General features: G+C 39.0%; 1 protein-coding gene across 4 annotated transcripts in view; it reads right to left on the bottom strand.

Annotated features, from left to right (window-relative positions):
* The window catches only part of LOC133253284 (phospholipid-transporting ATPase FetA-like), a 110,731-nt gene that overhangs the window by 51,698 nt on the left and 42,150 nt on the right, over window positions 1-16,883 (bottom strand). For 3 of the 4 annotated variants that reach the window (XM_061426831.1, XM_061426833.1, XM_061426832.1), the window contains 7 exons: window positions 13,194-13,252; window positions 7,350-7,463; window positions 6,420-6,518; window positions 4,775-4,836; window positions 1,758-1,830; window positions 1,347-1,417; window positions 42-124 (listed from right to left, as the gene is read on the bottom strand). In XM_061426831.1, coding sequence (XP_061282815.1) covers window positions 42-124; window positions 1,347-1,417; window positions 1,758-1,830; window positions 4,775-4,836; window positions 6,420-6,518; window positions 7,350-7,463; window positions 13,194-13,252 — 561 coding nt within the window. Of the gene's footprint in view, window positions 1-41; window positions 125-1,346; window positions 1,418-1,757; window positions 1,831-4,774; window positions 4,837-6,419; window positions 6,519-7,349; window positions 7,464-8,553; window positions 8,728-13,193; window positions 13,253-16,883 lie in introns of all 4 variants that reach the window. The other variant, XM_061426834.1, reaches the window with a different exon arrangement.

The raw sequence follows: 16,883 nt of genomic DNA, 5'->3' as shown, positions 1-16,883 counted from the left end.
CTGATAAAAATTTGGGTTGGCAAATCTATTTCAAAACTCACCATCAAAAGCAGACAGAAGCTTCAGGTTATCTTCCATCTCACTGGTAACGGTGATGGCCTGCTTCACTTTCAAGTTGGTTTCACTAGAGTAAGGAATGCACATATATAACAGCAGTACAGGTCCGGTTTCTCCTACTTTAGAAAATAGCTGTTGCCAATATTGCTTGGCTTTCAGACTTGAGTTGTCAGAGTCACTCCTATTGTCATCCTCTCTCAAGGGCAGTACTGAGGTAGAATGGTGGTGCTGCTAAGTCGATTCAGTCGTGGCCGACTCTGCAACCCCACAGACGGCAGCCCACCAGGCTGCCCCATCCCTGGGATTCTCCAGGCAAGAACACTGGTTCTTGCCATTTCCTTCTCCAATGCATGAAAGTGAAAAGTGAAAGTGAAGTCGTTCAGTAGTGTCCGACTCTTAGCGACCCCATGGACTGCAGCCTCCCAGGCTCCTCCGTCCATGGGATTTTCCAGGCAAGAGTACTGGAGTGGGGTGCCATTGCCTTCTCCAGGAAGCTAAATATTAGCCCACTTGCTCCCCTCTCTCCCTGAAACACATATCAACTACTTTAACCAACCTATGAGATCTTGCTGGTGGAGCTGCTCTAGAAAAGCTGAAGAAACATCACAAAATAACCTGGAGGTGGTACCTACTCCCTTCAAAATTAAGGTCCTGGTAAGAACCTGTGAACACTTGCAAGTAAACATACTCCTCGTCTCACAAATGTTTATAGGACCCATGAAGGGATCTCACTTAACCATTATTTGATACAGAAATGCACAGAGATAGAAGTAAAAACAAAGCCACATTTCAAAAAGTTTGTGGGCACTAAGAGGAAGAGTTGTAAGGATGCAGATTAACATAAAACTCCACAGTACAAGCTCTCTGAAGATGGCCTCTATCTTACAAAGATCTTAGCTTTTGCACATTAATGAATTTCTACCTTAAATCCTTTCCATGGTTTATCAGTACATAATTATCTCAGTATTCATTCCCCCACCCCAAGAAACTTTGGAACTATATTCTGAAATTTCATAGTCCGGTTAACCTCTTTCCTATCACTCAGCATTATTGAATATAGTCAGACTGAATGTTTCCAATTTGAAGATGGAGAATAATTGCCCAGATTCTGCACCCAGCTGGATGCTCAATTATCTGTCAAGAGCTCAGCCTTAGACTTGAGGCCTCCTATCTTATCTGGATATTTCTAGCTTTTAGCACTTCATTCTCTGCATCATGCTGTCCCTCAATGAGAAATCATTCTAAGCTGGCTCAACCGTCTTATTGGACTATGAGGAAGGAACACTCACCCATCCAGTTCTGCAGTTTCTATATATGCCAGACTGTAGGGCTCACTGCTTGAGAGTAATAGTATATCAGCCTGTGGTCAGGAAAGGCAGAGAAGATAAGGAAGGCAGACTTTTAAAATTACAAACTCAGGAACAGCTATTCATCCTAAGAATTTTATAGACATTTGGTTTACTTTCTTTGTCTCGAGACCCATCACTGGTACCACACACCTCCTTTCTTAAAGCCAGTCATACTTTACCTGGGATTGTGGTGAGAAGTGGACAAGAACAAACTTCTTATCACAGGAGCTGGTGATCTCTAGATGCACAGTGAAGCAGGTGAATATCACCAAAAGGAGTGGTCACAGAAGTGCTAAAAAGGTTTCTACTCAAGCCCAAAGAGAAAAAGCCACAGCCCAAAGAGGTACTCACCGTAACAATCTGATTGTTTTCTAGTTTAATTATATCTCCCACTTGGACATTCATCCATTTTTCTGTCACTATCCTGCAAGAAAGTGAACCTTGAATGCCTGCATGCCAGCTCTGAGAATATTCCTACAGTCCTGTTTTGACAATCAAGGGGGGAAAAAAAGCTGAGATGAACTCAAAGCTCAGAGGAGGACCAAACTGCTTTGGGATACTCCTTGCCCAAGCAGTATCAAGAATGGGGCCCATTTCTCTTGATCAGACTATAAGAGTTTTCTAAAACTCTATAATGGTATATGTAGATATACAGGCACATAATTTTTCTTTAAGTAAAAGCAATATATGCATATGGTAAAAATACAGTTCAAATAATTAAAAATATAGAAAAAGAAAAAGTAAAGTCTCCTCTCTCCCCAGATTATAGTTTTGTCACTTATAACAATTTTTTGCATTTCTTTTGAGAAAATGTCAATCCATATAATCACATAATAGATATACATTTTAAAATGACATACTAGATACATAATTTTCTGTACTTTGCATTTTTCATTTAATAATATATCTGAGAGAACACTTACAGAGGTGTGGCTCATTCCTCTTGATAGCTAAAAAAATGTGGCTTTTAACTAAAGATGTGCTTGTAGCCAGAATTACTGACTACAATGACAGAAATCACAACTCAAAAAACAAAATTTTTCAAAGGTGTTAATATCTCTGTTCAAACATATGTGCTGTACAAAAAGGACACCACTTTCTGGAATATAGACAATTCATCTCAAGTGTTAAATAAATCAGACATTCATTGGCTTACAAAGTTTAACCATTAGGACCCTGCTTGTGAATTCCTACTCTAAAACCACTCTATGACAAATTTTTCTGTAATAGTTTTATAAAACCCAAGTGCTCAAGCTCCTTGGGAAGTTCATTTGACTAAATTCATTCAGTAATTCCTAGCTTTACAAATTTCTTATACACTCAGTTTTATCTTTTCTCCTTATTTCTATAGCTTTCTTTTTTTAAATTTTGTTTTTAATCACAACTAACTTTTTTAGTGATGAGAGGCTTCAACAGATCAAAACACTTGAGGAAATAATCCATCATGAGTAAGAATCAGCAAACACAATAAATAACAGAATCAGATGCCCAAGAACTTCCCATAATAGAATTCTATGATTAAAACTATAGTTCTTGATATGTGTGTACTTAGTCACTCAGGATGAGTCCAACTCTTTGTTGACCCCATGGACTGCAGCCTGCCAGGCTCCTCTGTCCATGGGGATTCTCCAGGCAAGAATACTGGAGTGGGTTGCCATACCCTCCTCCAGGGGATCTTTCAAACCCAGGGATTGAATCCAGGTCTCCCGCATTGCAAGCGGAATCTTTACCGACTGAGCTACCAGGGAAGGACAAGAATATTGGAGTGGGTAGCCTATCACTTCTCCAGGGGATCTTCCCGACCCAGGAATTGAACCAGGGTCTCTTGAAATCCTATGCTAAGTCGCTTCAGTCGTGTCCGACTCTGTGTGACCCCATAGACGGCAGCCCACCAGGCTCCCCCGTCCCTGGGATTCTCCAGGCAAGAACACTGGAGTGGGCTGCCATTTCCTTCTCCAATGCATGAAAGTGAAGAGTGAAAGTGAAGTCGCTCAGTCGTCTCCGACTCTTAGCGACTCCATGGATTGCAGCCTAACAGGCTCTTCCGTCCATGGGATTTTCTAAGCAAGAGTACTGGAGTGGGGTGCCATTGCCTTTGCAACAACATGGATGGACTTGGAGGATATTATGCTAAGTGAAATTAGTCATACATATAAAGACAAATACTGTATGATATCACTTATATGTGGAATGTAAAAAATACAGCAAACTAGTGAATATAACAAAAAGAAACAGACTCACACATACAGAGAACAAACTAGTGGTTACCAATGGAGTCAGAGAAGGGGGAGGGGCAATATATGGGGAGGGGATGAAGAGGTACAAAGCATTACATATAAAATAAGCTACAAGGATATATTGTACAACACAAGTAATACAGACAACATTTTATAATAACTATAAAGGAAGTATAACCTTTAAAAACTGTGACTCACTATATTGTATACCTATAACATATAATGTTGAACATCAACTGTACTTCAATTAAAAAAAATTTTTTTTAAATATAAATATATATATAAAACTGCAGCTACTGGGTGTTGTGTAAGGTCACCATGAGAAAGGATTGGACCTCATCTTGAATTCCCTCAGATCTGTATTTGTTTGTGATCATGCTTCTGCAAACACTGGTCACTTCTCCTTTCATATAATCTCTGTTGAATTCTTCCCCATCTTTTAAGCACAAACATCATCTTTTCTAGAAAGTCTTCCTTAATTTCTTTAGCCAGCTATGATGGCCTATTTTTTTTATTAATTCTTATGATAATTTTTGTACCTCTTACAATAATCTTCATATTTTGCTTTATATAAAATTATGCCAGTCTCCCTCTATCCCTGCCAAAGGTAAACTGCTCCAATTTTGCAGAACCCCACAAAAAAATAAGCATTTACCCATACTTTAGATAGATAAGACCAAACACTACAGCAATGAGGTCAACACCAATATTTTCTTTAGATTGTTAACAAAAAGATGTCCTAACCAAAGTCTACAGTAGAATGGTCAATAAGTCATGTAGAATCCACTGATGCACTAAAGACAGACATCTCCATGCTGACCATCGTACTGGTAATGACCACTTGCATACTAATATCATGTCATAATTTGTTAATTTCTTTAATATATATTATTTTGTTTTCATTTTTGTAAGCATCCTTTAAGGTAAAGAATATTATTTTCATTTTATAGATAAGAAATATGAGGCCCAGAGAAGCAAGTTCAGGGCATACTAGAAACAAACTCTTCCTATGTCCAGCCCAAGGCTCTTTTCACTGTCTTAAATCACCTTTCCAAACACATCAAGTTTTAGCAAGGTCAGTGCTCTCCCAGAGCTGATTCAACCTAAACTGGCTTCCCAAGAAGCACTTACCTGCCATTCATCAGCACCAGAACAGAACGATTGTTGACTTGATTATCATTTTGGTGCCTTTTCTAAAATCATACAAGAAAATGTTCAGGAAATAGAGCAAACTGTATTTAGAAGATTAATATTTTGAAGTATTGTTCAGTGTAGTTCCTCTTCTTTGTAATTCTCCCTTACCCCCGTTTCTTCACCACCTTACCCCCCAGCCCCTGGCCAATTCCAAGTTCTTCCACCATTAAAACCAGACCAAGAAGCTGACTGTCTCTGAGAAGCTGGGAAAGGAGGTCAGAAAAAGAATCAAGCGAGAAGAAAGAGACAAACTCTTTGTTTTAATATCAAGAGCCAAAACCTGGGGTAATGAGAACAAATAACTTATGTTGAAAGCCACAGAAGAGAGAATGCAAAATGATGGGGCTACACCTTGGTAGGTAGAGGGAAGTTATGTATTCACAAGCATACCAATACCCCTACCCTCAACCACAGTCAGCATAAGAAGCTTCTACCATGGATACAATGAGGAAAGGGGAATAGAGGTCTATTCAAAGACCAAATAAGAGAGTAACAAATAAGTCCTGATGCTAAGATTCACATGAGTCCCTTTTCTTTCAGTTGAGATTACTCCCTGGGAAGAGGGTAGAAAGAATCCTGAATTGGTCAGAATATTTCTCCTAAAGAGACTGAGTTCTAAACCAGAAGGAACCGCCTGGGTTATCCTGAATTGGTAAATTTAGCTTTTGGCTCTCATTGAAAAAGGGCTGAGATGGTGAGGTGGTGGTTATGAGTTACACTGAGTTTAGTTATGGAAAGTTAAGTTATATTTTTGCACATCTTAGTTGTGCCTGAAATTTAAACCACTATATATGTTAATTCTGGGTTTAAAGAGCCACAGAGTTAAAGAGCTGGAGAAACACTCTGCTCTTAAACTTTGATATAAAAATCAGAAGGACTCTCTTAGGGAAGCTCCAAACAGGTCAACACGATGGGCTTCCCAAATCCCACTGGTAGGCACAGCACCGGTTCCCCACGTTTGCCCTCCCACCTGGCCCTGCTGTAAAGGAGCATGCAGGAAGCCACGCTGCACTCGCTGAGAGCCAGCTTCTCCCGCCAAGGCCAGGGGAGGAGCCAGCCTCTGTTGAGTCATGATGCTCTCTAAACTCAGAGGGTTCCTAGCTGTGTGCACCTGATAGAACCGAAAGCTGGAGAGGGAAATACGGAGAGTCAGAGAGGAGAACAGGAATGCAGAAAGGGGAGATAAGACCAGAGAAAGCAAGGGGGACAGGAAGAAGGGAAGAGGAATATAGAAATGGGAGAAGGGTGAATGGAGAAAGAAAGGTGAGAGCAAACCCAGAGAGAGCTAAGTAAAGGCAGAGGTGGGTTATGAAGGAGATGGAAGGAAACCTGGAAATGGCAGCAGTAAGAAGACAGAGAAAGGCCTTGCGTGAGTGACCCCTTTCTGGCCATGGATGGCTCACCAATCTTGGGCTTAAGGGAATCTCATATTCCTCTGGCACAAGTAAGGACATAGGGAAAGGAAACACCTCTTTCCTTCTTCCTTCTAGTATTAGGCAGTTCTGGGGAGTCCTTCCTGCTCCCTCCCTCCCCTGCCTGACTAGGTACAGTGAGGGAAGAGAGGCCCTGGAAGCCACTTCACCACATCATCGATGGCATCTTTCACTGCTGTTATGGACAGCACCACCATCAGCGGTATCACAGTCGTGTACCATGCCAAGGAGGAGATCTGAGGAATCAACTGGGAGAGGGAAGGGGAGAGAAACATAGGTCAGAAAGCTTAAAGGACAATGTATTTCCTCCCAACCCCCACTGCACCACCATTTCCATCTCCCTAGATTCATAATAAGTTCAACAATCCTAGTTGCTTTCCACTGTTATAACCTCCAACTAGCCACCCCAGTATAAGCAAACACCTCCTAAAGATGAAAGAAGAGGAGATGATAAATTGCCAGGTAATGTCCTGAACTCTAATATCTTTGTCTTGATGGCAAAGAGCCATTCCTCTCTTCTGATAATGAAGGTGCTGGGGGGTAGGGCATTAAGTGTGGGCATGGGAGAACCACATAACCGCCTATACCCCTTCAGCACAAGGGGAAATGAGATGACCCGTCTCTCTCTCCCAACTTGTGCCTACCCTGCTAGGCTTCCGTGCCCTGTGCTGATGTTCTAAACCATTCTCCTCCCTTGGTGCTCCCATGTGTTAACTTTCTGTCGGGGAGGCTGGGACAAGAAGGAGGAATGGGGCTGCAGCTGAGGCGGGGGTGTAGAATCAAGTCTATGGCCTTTCACGGTTAAGCTGAACTGTGGTGATGCAGTCATGGTGAGGGAGCACCCCTTAGCATGGGACTCGGCGACCTTGTCTCCTTCCTCTTATAGAGGGTTGTTTCACCCTGGCTAATCCTGACCACAGCTATTCTAGGAGACTGGCCCGAGACTCCAGCCATCCATTCGCCCATTGTCTAAAGAGAGAAGACATCTCTCAGTTTAAGGAGGAGAAGGACTGATTACATAACCTGACCCCAGGGAAGTTGATAAAATATTCTGTGGAAAAGACCCTAAAAGGTAATACCTGTAGAAAAAGCAAAAAGAGGAAATATGCATTTGCAAGTCTCTGGAACTGTTCAAACAGGTTCATAGGCAAGAAGTTTAAGGCATTATATTTTGAGGTTTTGACGCTATTATCCTGTTAGTAAAAGAACACAAGCACAATTAGAGTAACAAAAGACTGCACCTCCAAGTCTTAACAAAAAGGACCAAGACCACTTCATAAAATAGGAAAAAGCTAATAGCTTCCCAACATAGTGAGGGAAGGAAGGAAGAAGTGTTTGTCTCCAGACTCTTTTCTTTGAGGCCTAGAGAGGCCTATGTATGTATGCCAAAGATGGCAAGGTTGATCAATATGAGACATTCTTAGGAGGGGCAGGATGTATTTACGCCCTGAGTCGAATTCTTTGTTTACTGATGCTATTGATAATAATGATGATAATAAAATCAATAACAATCAAAACTTATTAAATATTTATTATATGTAAAGTACTATTCTAAGTACTTTAGTACTATTTTAAATATTTTAGAAAAAGCAACTTATTTAATTCTCAAAACAACTGTAAGAAGGGAGTAATACCACCTTTTCAGGATGCGGCAACTGAGGCCCTGAGGTTAATTTATTTGCCGAAGACCATCTATTTACTTGTGGAGTTGAGATTGTACTGTTCCCTGAGCCCCAGTTCACTTGTGCAGCCATCCAAATGCTTTCATTCCTTAGAATCAGAAATCTTTCTGTTTCATCTTATCTTCTGACTCAAGTTCCTTCTCAGTGCCAAACAGTAGGCAAGTTTGCCATTTGTGTTCACTCTACTCAGAGCTCTCTACTGAAGCTTTTCTTAAGTCTGGCAAACCCATTTTGCTGTGTCTTTACATGCTGCTTTCAGTGCTGAAAGGTGTCAGATGCCAAAAGCAAATGACTGTCTTTCAACCTTAGCCCACTGAAGGTTCCTACAATGGTTGCTTTCAGCACTGGAGAATCACTTGCCCCTTAATTGTCCTGGGAGAGGTCTGAACAGTGGGAACTTGCTACCTCTTCAATGCTAATCTCAAGATGTTGACAAGACCATCTTACTTTCTACTTTTGGATCTTCAGTTGTTTGACCTAAGATGTAAGGGTTTGAATCTAAGAGCTTAAGAAAAGTAGGAGAATGAGACCAAATAATCCAAGGACAGGGCTTCTCTCCCACCTCCTCCACCTATAGGGTCAAACAAAAGAACAAACCTACCTGCAGTCCTGGAAAACAGACACTGCTTAAGCATGAAGAATCTCTTTCTGGGTCCTAACTTGGGAAGACATCTGAATACTCTTGGAGAACCAACATTTTTTTGTCTTAAGGCTAAAACTGGCCTTGGAAGACTAGACAGGCAACCCAGTCACGTCTTGCTTAAGGTCTATTTCCCTAGGGAAGAGAAGCTGGTCAAATAGCTTAGCACTTAGGAGTTTAGAGATCCAAGTTAAACCTAAGATTTCCTTGGTGTTTCTCCATGACTTTTCAATTAATGATCAGTCAAACACTATACATTTCTCAAGGTTTGTTCTGTTCACAGCTCTATGCTGGGCTACTCTAGTAGTAGGGACTGAAAAAGAGTTAAACAAAATCTGTCCTGGAAAGTTCACAGCTATGTCTTGAATGGAGTTCTAACTAAATGACCTCTAAGGCCCCTCCCAACCCTGAGGGTAGGTTATTCTAACATAGAAATGGTTTTCTTTGATTTTAAGATACTCTGAATTTCTGAGTGTCTAAATCCAGATGACGATACTTGGACCCAAAGATCTTTTGATCAATTTTACCTTACTAAAGTAGCTGGCTTTAGTAAATTTTCCATTTGACTTTACAGTTAATGTATTTTGGTTTCTACTCATTTGGGTAGCATTTTTTTTTAGAAAACAAAGACAAAAGCTATGCTGATTCTGTCCCAAGATAGACAAATCAGTAGTTCTTTACTAACTTGGCAACTAGTGTTTTGTCCTACTCTTAAATGTCAAACCAGAAGCAAGATCTTAAGGATATAGAACATTTGTTTAACTATAGAATTCTTGTGTTTAATTCATTTGACATGACAGTGATGGTAGATTTGGATTTGGGGTATTTATTTATTTGGGCAGGGATATTCCCTGGTGGTTCAGACAGTAAAGAATCCGCATGCAATGCTGGAGACCAGAGTTTGATCCCTAGGTTGAGAAGATCCCCTGGAGGAGGGTATGGCAACCCACTCCAGTATTCTTGCCTGGAGAATCCCCACGGAAAAAGGAGCCTGGTGGGCTACAGTCCATGGGGTCACAAAGAGTCGGACATGACTGAGTGACTAAGCACAGCTCCCGACTGACTGCTAAAGTGGAAAATAGAAAACAGAAGGCCAAGGATATAATGAGAATCAGTAGTTAGGGGGCTGAAAAGAGGAAAAGGAGCAGTGGTGGTGGTGGTTTAGTCACTCAGTCATGTCTGACTCTTGCGATGTCTCTGGAATTTCCCAGGCAAGAATACTGGAGTGGGTTGCCATTTCGTTTTGCAGGGAATCTTTCTGACCCAGGGATCAAACCCATGTCTCCTACATTGCAGGCAGTCTCCTGCATCACAAATGGATTTTCTACCACTGAGCCACCAGGGAAGGCTAAAAGGAGTAGGAATGGAAGAAATTAGAGAAATAGGGGAAAAATGAGAAACGGGTGGGGCCAGGGAAACGCAATGGTTGTTAAGTACATAAGAATCAGTCAAATCTGTTTACTTGTTCATCAATTATTTGCATACATTTATTGAATTTCATTTATGGGCCAGATATTGTGATGGGAACAGTAGTTACAAAGATGAATGAAATTTGTACCCGTCTTTTAAGGGGTAACAGTTTTTTGGTGAAAGAGAACTAACATTTTCACAACCATATTTAACTCTAACAACCACCACGTACAGTGAACATTATTATGTTCTTTTTATAGATGAGGGAACTGAAGATCAAAGAAATTAAAATAAATAATGTGCCTAAGGATACAACATTAGTAAGGAGTAGAACTTGTTCAAACTCAGAGTGATGCCAAAACCTGCACCTTAGAGTTACTTAGAAAAAGCTTAGAGAGTGGAAAAGGTAGAGAAGGGGAAACCTGTTCCCACAGCCATATCCTAAATATTGTTATTATCCAGAGCCTCTCTAACTCAGCAATCATAAACTAGTATCCTATAGAGACTACTGTATGTGTATAAATATATATATACATGCACATAGACATACACTATATACATAGTATATATATATACACACACACATATATATCGTATATATATACACATGTATATTATATACTTACAGCACTATATATTAATATATCTACATATGCATAAAGTAACATATAAGTAAAAATTGCTTATAATTATAAAAGATTAGAAATAATCCAAATGTCAATTTGTAAGAAAGTGGTTACATAAATTATGCTATCTGCCAGGGAAGCAGTTGAAAAAAGAAGGAAAATGCTATTATGAAATTATAATTATGAAAACATCTCCAGGACATAATGTTAGGGTTCAGAATAGTTTAAGAAAGTGGGGAAATGATAATATATATATATGTGTGTGTGTGTGTGTGCATGTGTGTGTGTGTGTGTGTGTGTATTTGCTTTATTTGCACAAAGAAGCACTGCTGAATATATGATAAACTAATAAAAGTGACTCCTTCTAGGGAGCAGAGATATGGACAAGGATGGGGTATTGGAGCATGACTTTTAAACATGTATCTTTTTATGAGTTACTTATTCATAAATAAATAAGTGAAAATGAACAATCTAATAGAAAATGGGCAAAAACCATTAACAGTCGTTTCCATAAAAAGATGTACAAAGGCTAATTAACATAAAAATTATTGCTGTCACTCAAAATTAAGGAAAGATAGATAATGAAATGTCATTTTCCACAGAAGAGTCTGGTAAAGATAAAAAAGACTGACAATACCAATTTGGCAGGAATATGGAGAAGTGAGAAGTTTTTGTTATAGATAGAAATATAAATAGATATAACCTTTTTAGAGGGCAATCTGGCAATATGTATCATATATTTAATGTGTTTCATTTTTGATCTGGCCAATTCACTTCTAGGAAACTCTCCTAAAGTATATTCACACAAATGTGCCAAAGTATATGGCGTATAAAATGGTGTTCATTTAGGACCATTTATCGCAGCAAAACATTGTAGAAATATTTTTCGGAGGGGGCACCTGGATATAAATGGAGACACTTAAAATGTTAATCAGTAAGAAACTGGTTAAATCAATTAAGGTATATTGATACAATGGAAAACTATGTTGTATTAAATGAATTAATATCAGGAGGAGAAGGGGATGACAGAGGATGAGATGGTTGGATGACATCACCAACTTGATGGACATGAATTTGAGCAAGCTTTGGGAATTGGTGATGGACAGGGAAGCCTGGCTTGCTGCAGTCCACGGGGTCACAAAGAGTCAGACACCACTGAGCAACTGAACTGAACTGATAGCTAATATTGCACAGGGGTTTTTGAATGGTTCTGGTTGGCCCTTGAAACACTCGAGTATTAAGCACAGCAGCACCTGTGCAGTTTAAAATCTGTGTATAATTTATAGTTGGCTCTCAGTATCTGAGGTTTCACATCCACAGATTTAGCCATCCTTGGACTGAGTAGTACCACAGTACATATTTCTTGAAAAAAAATCTGTATGTCAGTGGACTCATGCAGTTCAAACCTGTTATATTCAAAGATCAAAGGTAAACAGTTGAAGAGTCTTATCCCTAAGAGTGTACCATGTAAATTGTTACAGGTCTTGGCCTTAAGAGAAAATAGTCAAAAAATATAGAAATATGGTTAAAAAATCAAATAAAAATTATAACTTTAAATAGTAATGTCATTAATTTAAAGTCTTCTGATATTTGATATTCTCAGAACACGATGATTCACTGTAAAAAGTTCTGACTCCCTTTTAAAAACTCATAAAGTATTTAAAAGGTAGATCATGCAAGGTTTTTAATAATGATGAAATAAATTGGAAAACAGGAATAATGAATGTTAATAAATTCTAGTCAAATTGTAAGATATGGGTTGAAAATGTTTACTTTGACATATGTGTATTTGAAATGATAAATAGATTATTCTTAATGTATTTGCATATATATTTGCTTTTTCCCCTTCTTCTTAGGAATTAGATACACTTAAGCAACATCTAGATTCACTGAATATGAAAAAAGAGAGCTTGGAAGCTCTAAGTGTAAAATGAAGTAAAAGTTTTCATATTACTCAGCTGCAAAAGGTAATTCAGTTGAATATATTAACGGAACTCATTCAGGTATATATTTATTTAGTAGTTTCCTAACAGAAGTATAATTTCTTTCCCATTCAGAACTTCAAATATCCTAGTTTAGTAAAAAAGTAGATTCAGTGGGCATGGCAACCCATTCCAGTATTTTTGCCTGGAGAACCCATGGACAGAGGAGGCTGGCAGGCTATAGTCCAAAGGGTCGCAAAGAGTCAGATATGGCAGAGCGATTGAATTGAACTGATTAAACAAATTAGGAAGGTCTACATGTACTATCACAGAGAGATGTCTAAGTGAAAAAAGAAAACTATGAAGCTATGCTTTCATTTGTTCAAGCTACGGTATTTCTTTTCGAGGAGCAATATATAAAAACCAAAATTTAAGACACATTCTCCCCTGAGCCTAGGTCACTGGATTAATTTGGTTTCTGAGCCCTCACTGCACCAGCCCTCATTGTACGGGAGCTTGAAAGAAAGTAGAACATATGTTGTAGGATTTACATCTACAAGGAGTTTCCTGCCTCACAGACAATGGGGAATATTAGAGGAAAATATCAGCCCCCTCTTGAAATAGCTAAAGACCATATACTCACTGGGTATCCAAACAGACTGTTAAATTCTCTGTTGTTGGCTTGCAGATATCTCTTGTGTTCTGAAAAACATGAGAGAAATGATGAGCAGGATGCCCCTCTGAGATGAGCCTGGGATGCTGGTTGCCAGTGACTTCACTAGCATCTCACACGTTCTCACCAAGAATATCTGTCCACAAACAGGTGTTGTCTCTTTGTTCAAAGAATCAAGAAATACGGTAAAAAATGGAAACCCTCAAGTGTTCAAGCTTTCTGGAGGCAAGAGGACAAGTAACTTCTGAGGAGCTCTCTACCATTAATGCTTCTAGTAACCCTAGACAATGTTTCCACAGACAACAGGCTGGCCTGCATCAACATTATTGCCAAACACAGAAACCCAAACCTCCTTCATAAGTTAATTACAGCAATAGTTTTAGATATCTGAGGTTCTTTCTAAGGCCAGCCTTTCTTAAATTTGCTCTGAATTAATAAATCATTACCAGTATCTTTTGCACAGAAACCAGCGTGCTGGATGCTGTGAGGAGATAAAAAGATAAGTAAGGCAGAGTCCTTACTTCAAGGGACTTGTGATTTAGTGCAGTCAGCATGATAACAACAACACGTGACAAAATCATCACATCAAAACATACAGATGTCACAAACTATTACAGATAGCTCATTAATGTGTTATAAAACATCTCAAAAATATAAATTATCAACAGATCTTTCTGTCCTGAATAAAACATTCCTATAGCCTCTTGAATTCTTCATTGGTTCAACAAGCATTTACTGAGTTCTTGGCAGGTGTTAAGCCCTGTGTTAGGAACATTCATGTACGAGTTTTTGTATGGACATGTTTTTATTTCTCTTGGGTATATACATAGGAATAGAATTACTCAGTCATATGGTAACTCTGGTTTTAACATTTTGAGAAACTACCAAACAAGTCTTCACAGCAGTTGCATGATTTTACATTCTTTCTGACAATGTATGAGAATTCCAATTTCTTCATATCCTTGCCAACACTTGTAAAAGACTGTGCTTTTTTATTTTAACTATCTTAGTGGATATGAAGTAATGTCTCACTGTGATTTTGCTTTGCATGTCCATATTGACTAATGAGGGATTCCCTGGTAGCTCAGCTGGTAAAGAATCTGCCTGCAATGCAGGAGACCTGGGTTCAACCCATGGGTCAGGAAGATCCCCTGGAGAAGGGATAGGCTACTCACTCCAGTATCCTTGGGCTTCCCTGGTGGCTCAGCTGGTAAAGAATCTGCTTGCAATGCGGGAGACTGGGATTCAATCCCTGGGTTGGGAAGATCCCCTGGAGAAGGGAATGACTGCCCACAGCAGTATTCTGGCCTGGAGAATTCCATGGACTAATTAATTAGTCCATTGACTAAAGATGATATTGAGTATCTTTTCATGTATTTTATTGAACATTTATATATCTTCTTTGGAGAAATGTCTATTCAGATCCTTTGCTCATTTTTAAACCAGGTTAATTATCTTTTTATCACTGAACTATGAGTTCTTAATATGTTCTGAATAGAAATCAGTTATAAGTGACTTGCAAATATTTTGTCTCTTATTTTAAATGTCACTTTATAATGTACCAAATTCTAACATATTGAATATAATTATGGGTTTTCTTAAGCCTCCTGCATTGGCAGACAGGTTCTTTACCATTAGCACCACCTGGGAAGCCCCTAATTATGGGTTTTCTATTAAGTTCTAGTCTATCCATCTTAAGAAAAAAATGTTTAATTAAAGTACAGTTGGTTTACAATATTGTGTTAGTTTCAGGTGTACAGAAAAGTGATTCAGTTGTTTATATATATATATATATATGATTTTTTCAGATAATTTTCCATTATACATTATTATGAGATATTGAATATAGTTCCCTGTGCTATATAGTAAATCCTTGCTGCTTATCTATATTATGTATAGTAGTTTTTATTTGTTAATCCCATACTCCTGATTTATCCCGCCCTCCATTCATCTCTTAAATTATGTAACTTGTAATACAGGATAGAGAGTCTTCTATTTTAACATCTTCTTGGCTATTCTTTTTCTAAAAAGTAATTAATTTGGCTGTGCCGGGTCTTAGTTGCGGCACGCAGGATCTTTAATTGTGGCATGTGAACTCTTAATTGTAGCATGTGGGATCTAGTTCCCTGACCAGGGATCGAATCTGAGCCTGGTGCATGGGGAGCGCAGAGTCTTAGCCACTGGAACCCCAGAGATGTTTCTTCTTGGCTATTCTTGTCTATTTTCTCTTCTAGGTAAACTTCAGAATCATTTTGGCCAATTTGCGTAAGACTGGAGTTTTAATTAGAGGTGAAGACAAAGAAAATTTTATTCACTAGATCCTAGGGATGGAGTGAAAGTGGGTTATTAGAAAATGCAGAGCTCCCTCCCATGGGAAGTACAGTCAGGTCTGTAAAATCACACTGCATTTCTCAGGGGGCTAAGATAATATGCTTCTGAAAGCTGAGGAGAGAGCCAGTGATAAGACAGGGACTTTTTGGTTCTTCATGTAATTTCCTTTATTTATCCTCTGGTTGTCAGCAAAAATTACTAAAGATCATGAAATCAGAACAAGACTAAATTTCTTATAGAAAATATCTAAGGGGCCAAAGTCTGCACATTGGGCAATGCTTGAAGTTCAGAATTTGCACAAATTGCAGGAAAGGTGAAACTGGGATGCTTAGTTCCTTTTACCCAAGGATTTAAATATATATATTTCGAAACTACACAGATGAATTTGGAGACAGATGACATTTTTGCACTATTAGTCAGTCACCCATTCAGTAGCATACTATATCCCCGGAGGGAGACTGGTATGCCCCCAGGAAACCACTTCTTTGTACATGGTGATCACATCTGTACAATCACTTTGCTAACAATACACAGATTCAAGGGATTGGATCTGATAGGCAGAGTGCCTGAAGAACTATGGATGGAGGTTTGTGACACTGTACAGGAGGCAGGGATAAGGACCATCACCAAGAAAAAGAAATGTAAAAGGCAAAATGGTTGTCTGAGGAAGCCTTACAAATAGCTGTGAAAAGAAGAGAAGCAAAAGGCAAAGGAGAAAAGGAAAGATATACCCATTTGAATGCAGAGTTCTAAAAAATAGCAAGGAGAGATAAGAAAGTCTTCCTCAGTAATCCATGCAAACAAATAGAGGAAAACAATAGAATTGGAAAGACTAGAGATCTCTTCAAGAAAATTCAAGATACCAAGGGAACATTTCCTGCAAACATGGGCACAATAAAGGACAGAAATGGTATGGACCTAACAGAAGCAGAAGATGTTAAGAAGAGGTGGCAAGAATACACAGAAGAACTATACAAAAAAGATCTTCATGACCCAGATAATCACAATGGTGTGACCACTGGACTAGAGCCAGACATCCTGGAATGCGAAGTCAAGTGGGCCTTAGGAAGCATCACTATGAACAAAGCTAGTGGAGGTGATGGCATTCTAGTTGAGCTATTTCAAATCCTAAAAGATGATGCAGTGAAAGTGCTGCACTCAATATGCCATTAAATTTGGAAAACTCAGCAGTGGCCACAGGACTGGAAAAGACCAGTTTTCATTCCTATCCAGAGAAAGGCAATGCCAAAGAATGCTCAAACTATTGCACAATTGCACTCATCTCACACACTAGCAAAGTAATGCTCAAAATTCTCTAAGCCAGGCTTT

This window comes from Bos javanicus, chromosome 8 (assembly GCF_032452875.1).
Source record: "Bos javanicus breed banteng chromosome 8, ARS-OSU_banteng_1.0, whole genome shotgun sequence".
Taxonomy (NCBI): domain Eukaryota; kingdom Metazoa; phylum Chordata; class Mammalia; order Artiodactyla; family Bovidae; genus Bos; species Bos javanicus.
This window is presented reverse-complemented; position numbering and strand designations above follow the sequence as displayed.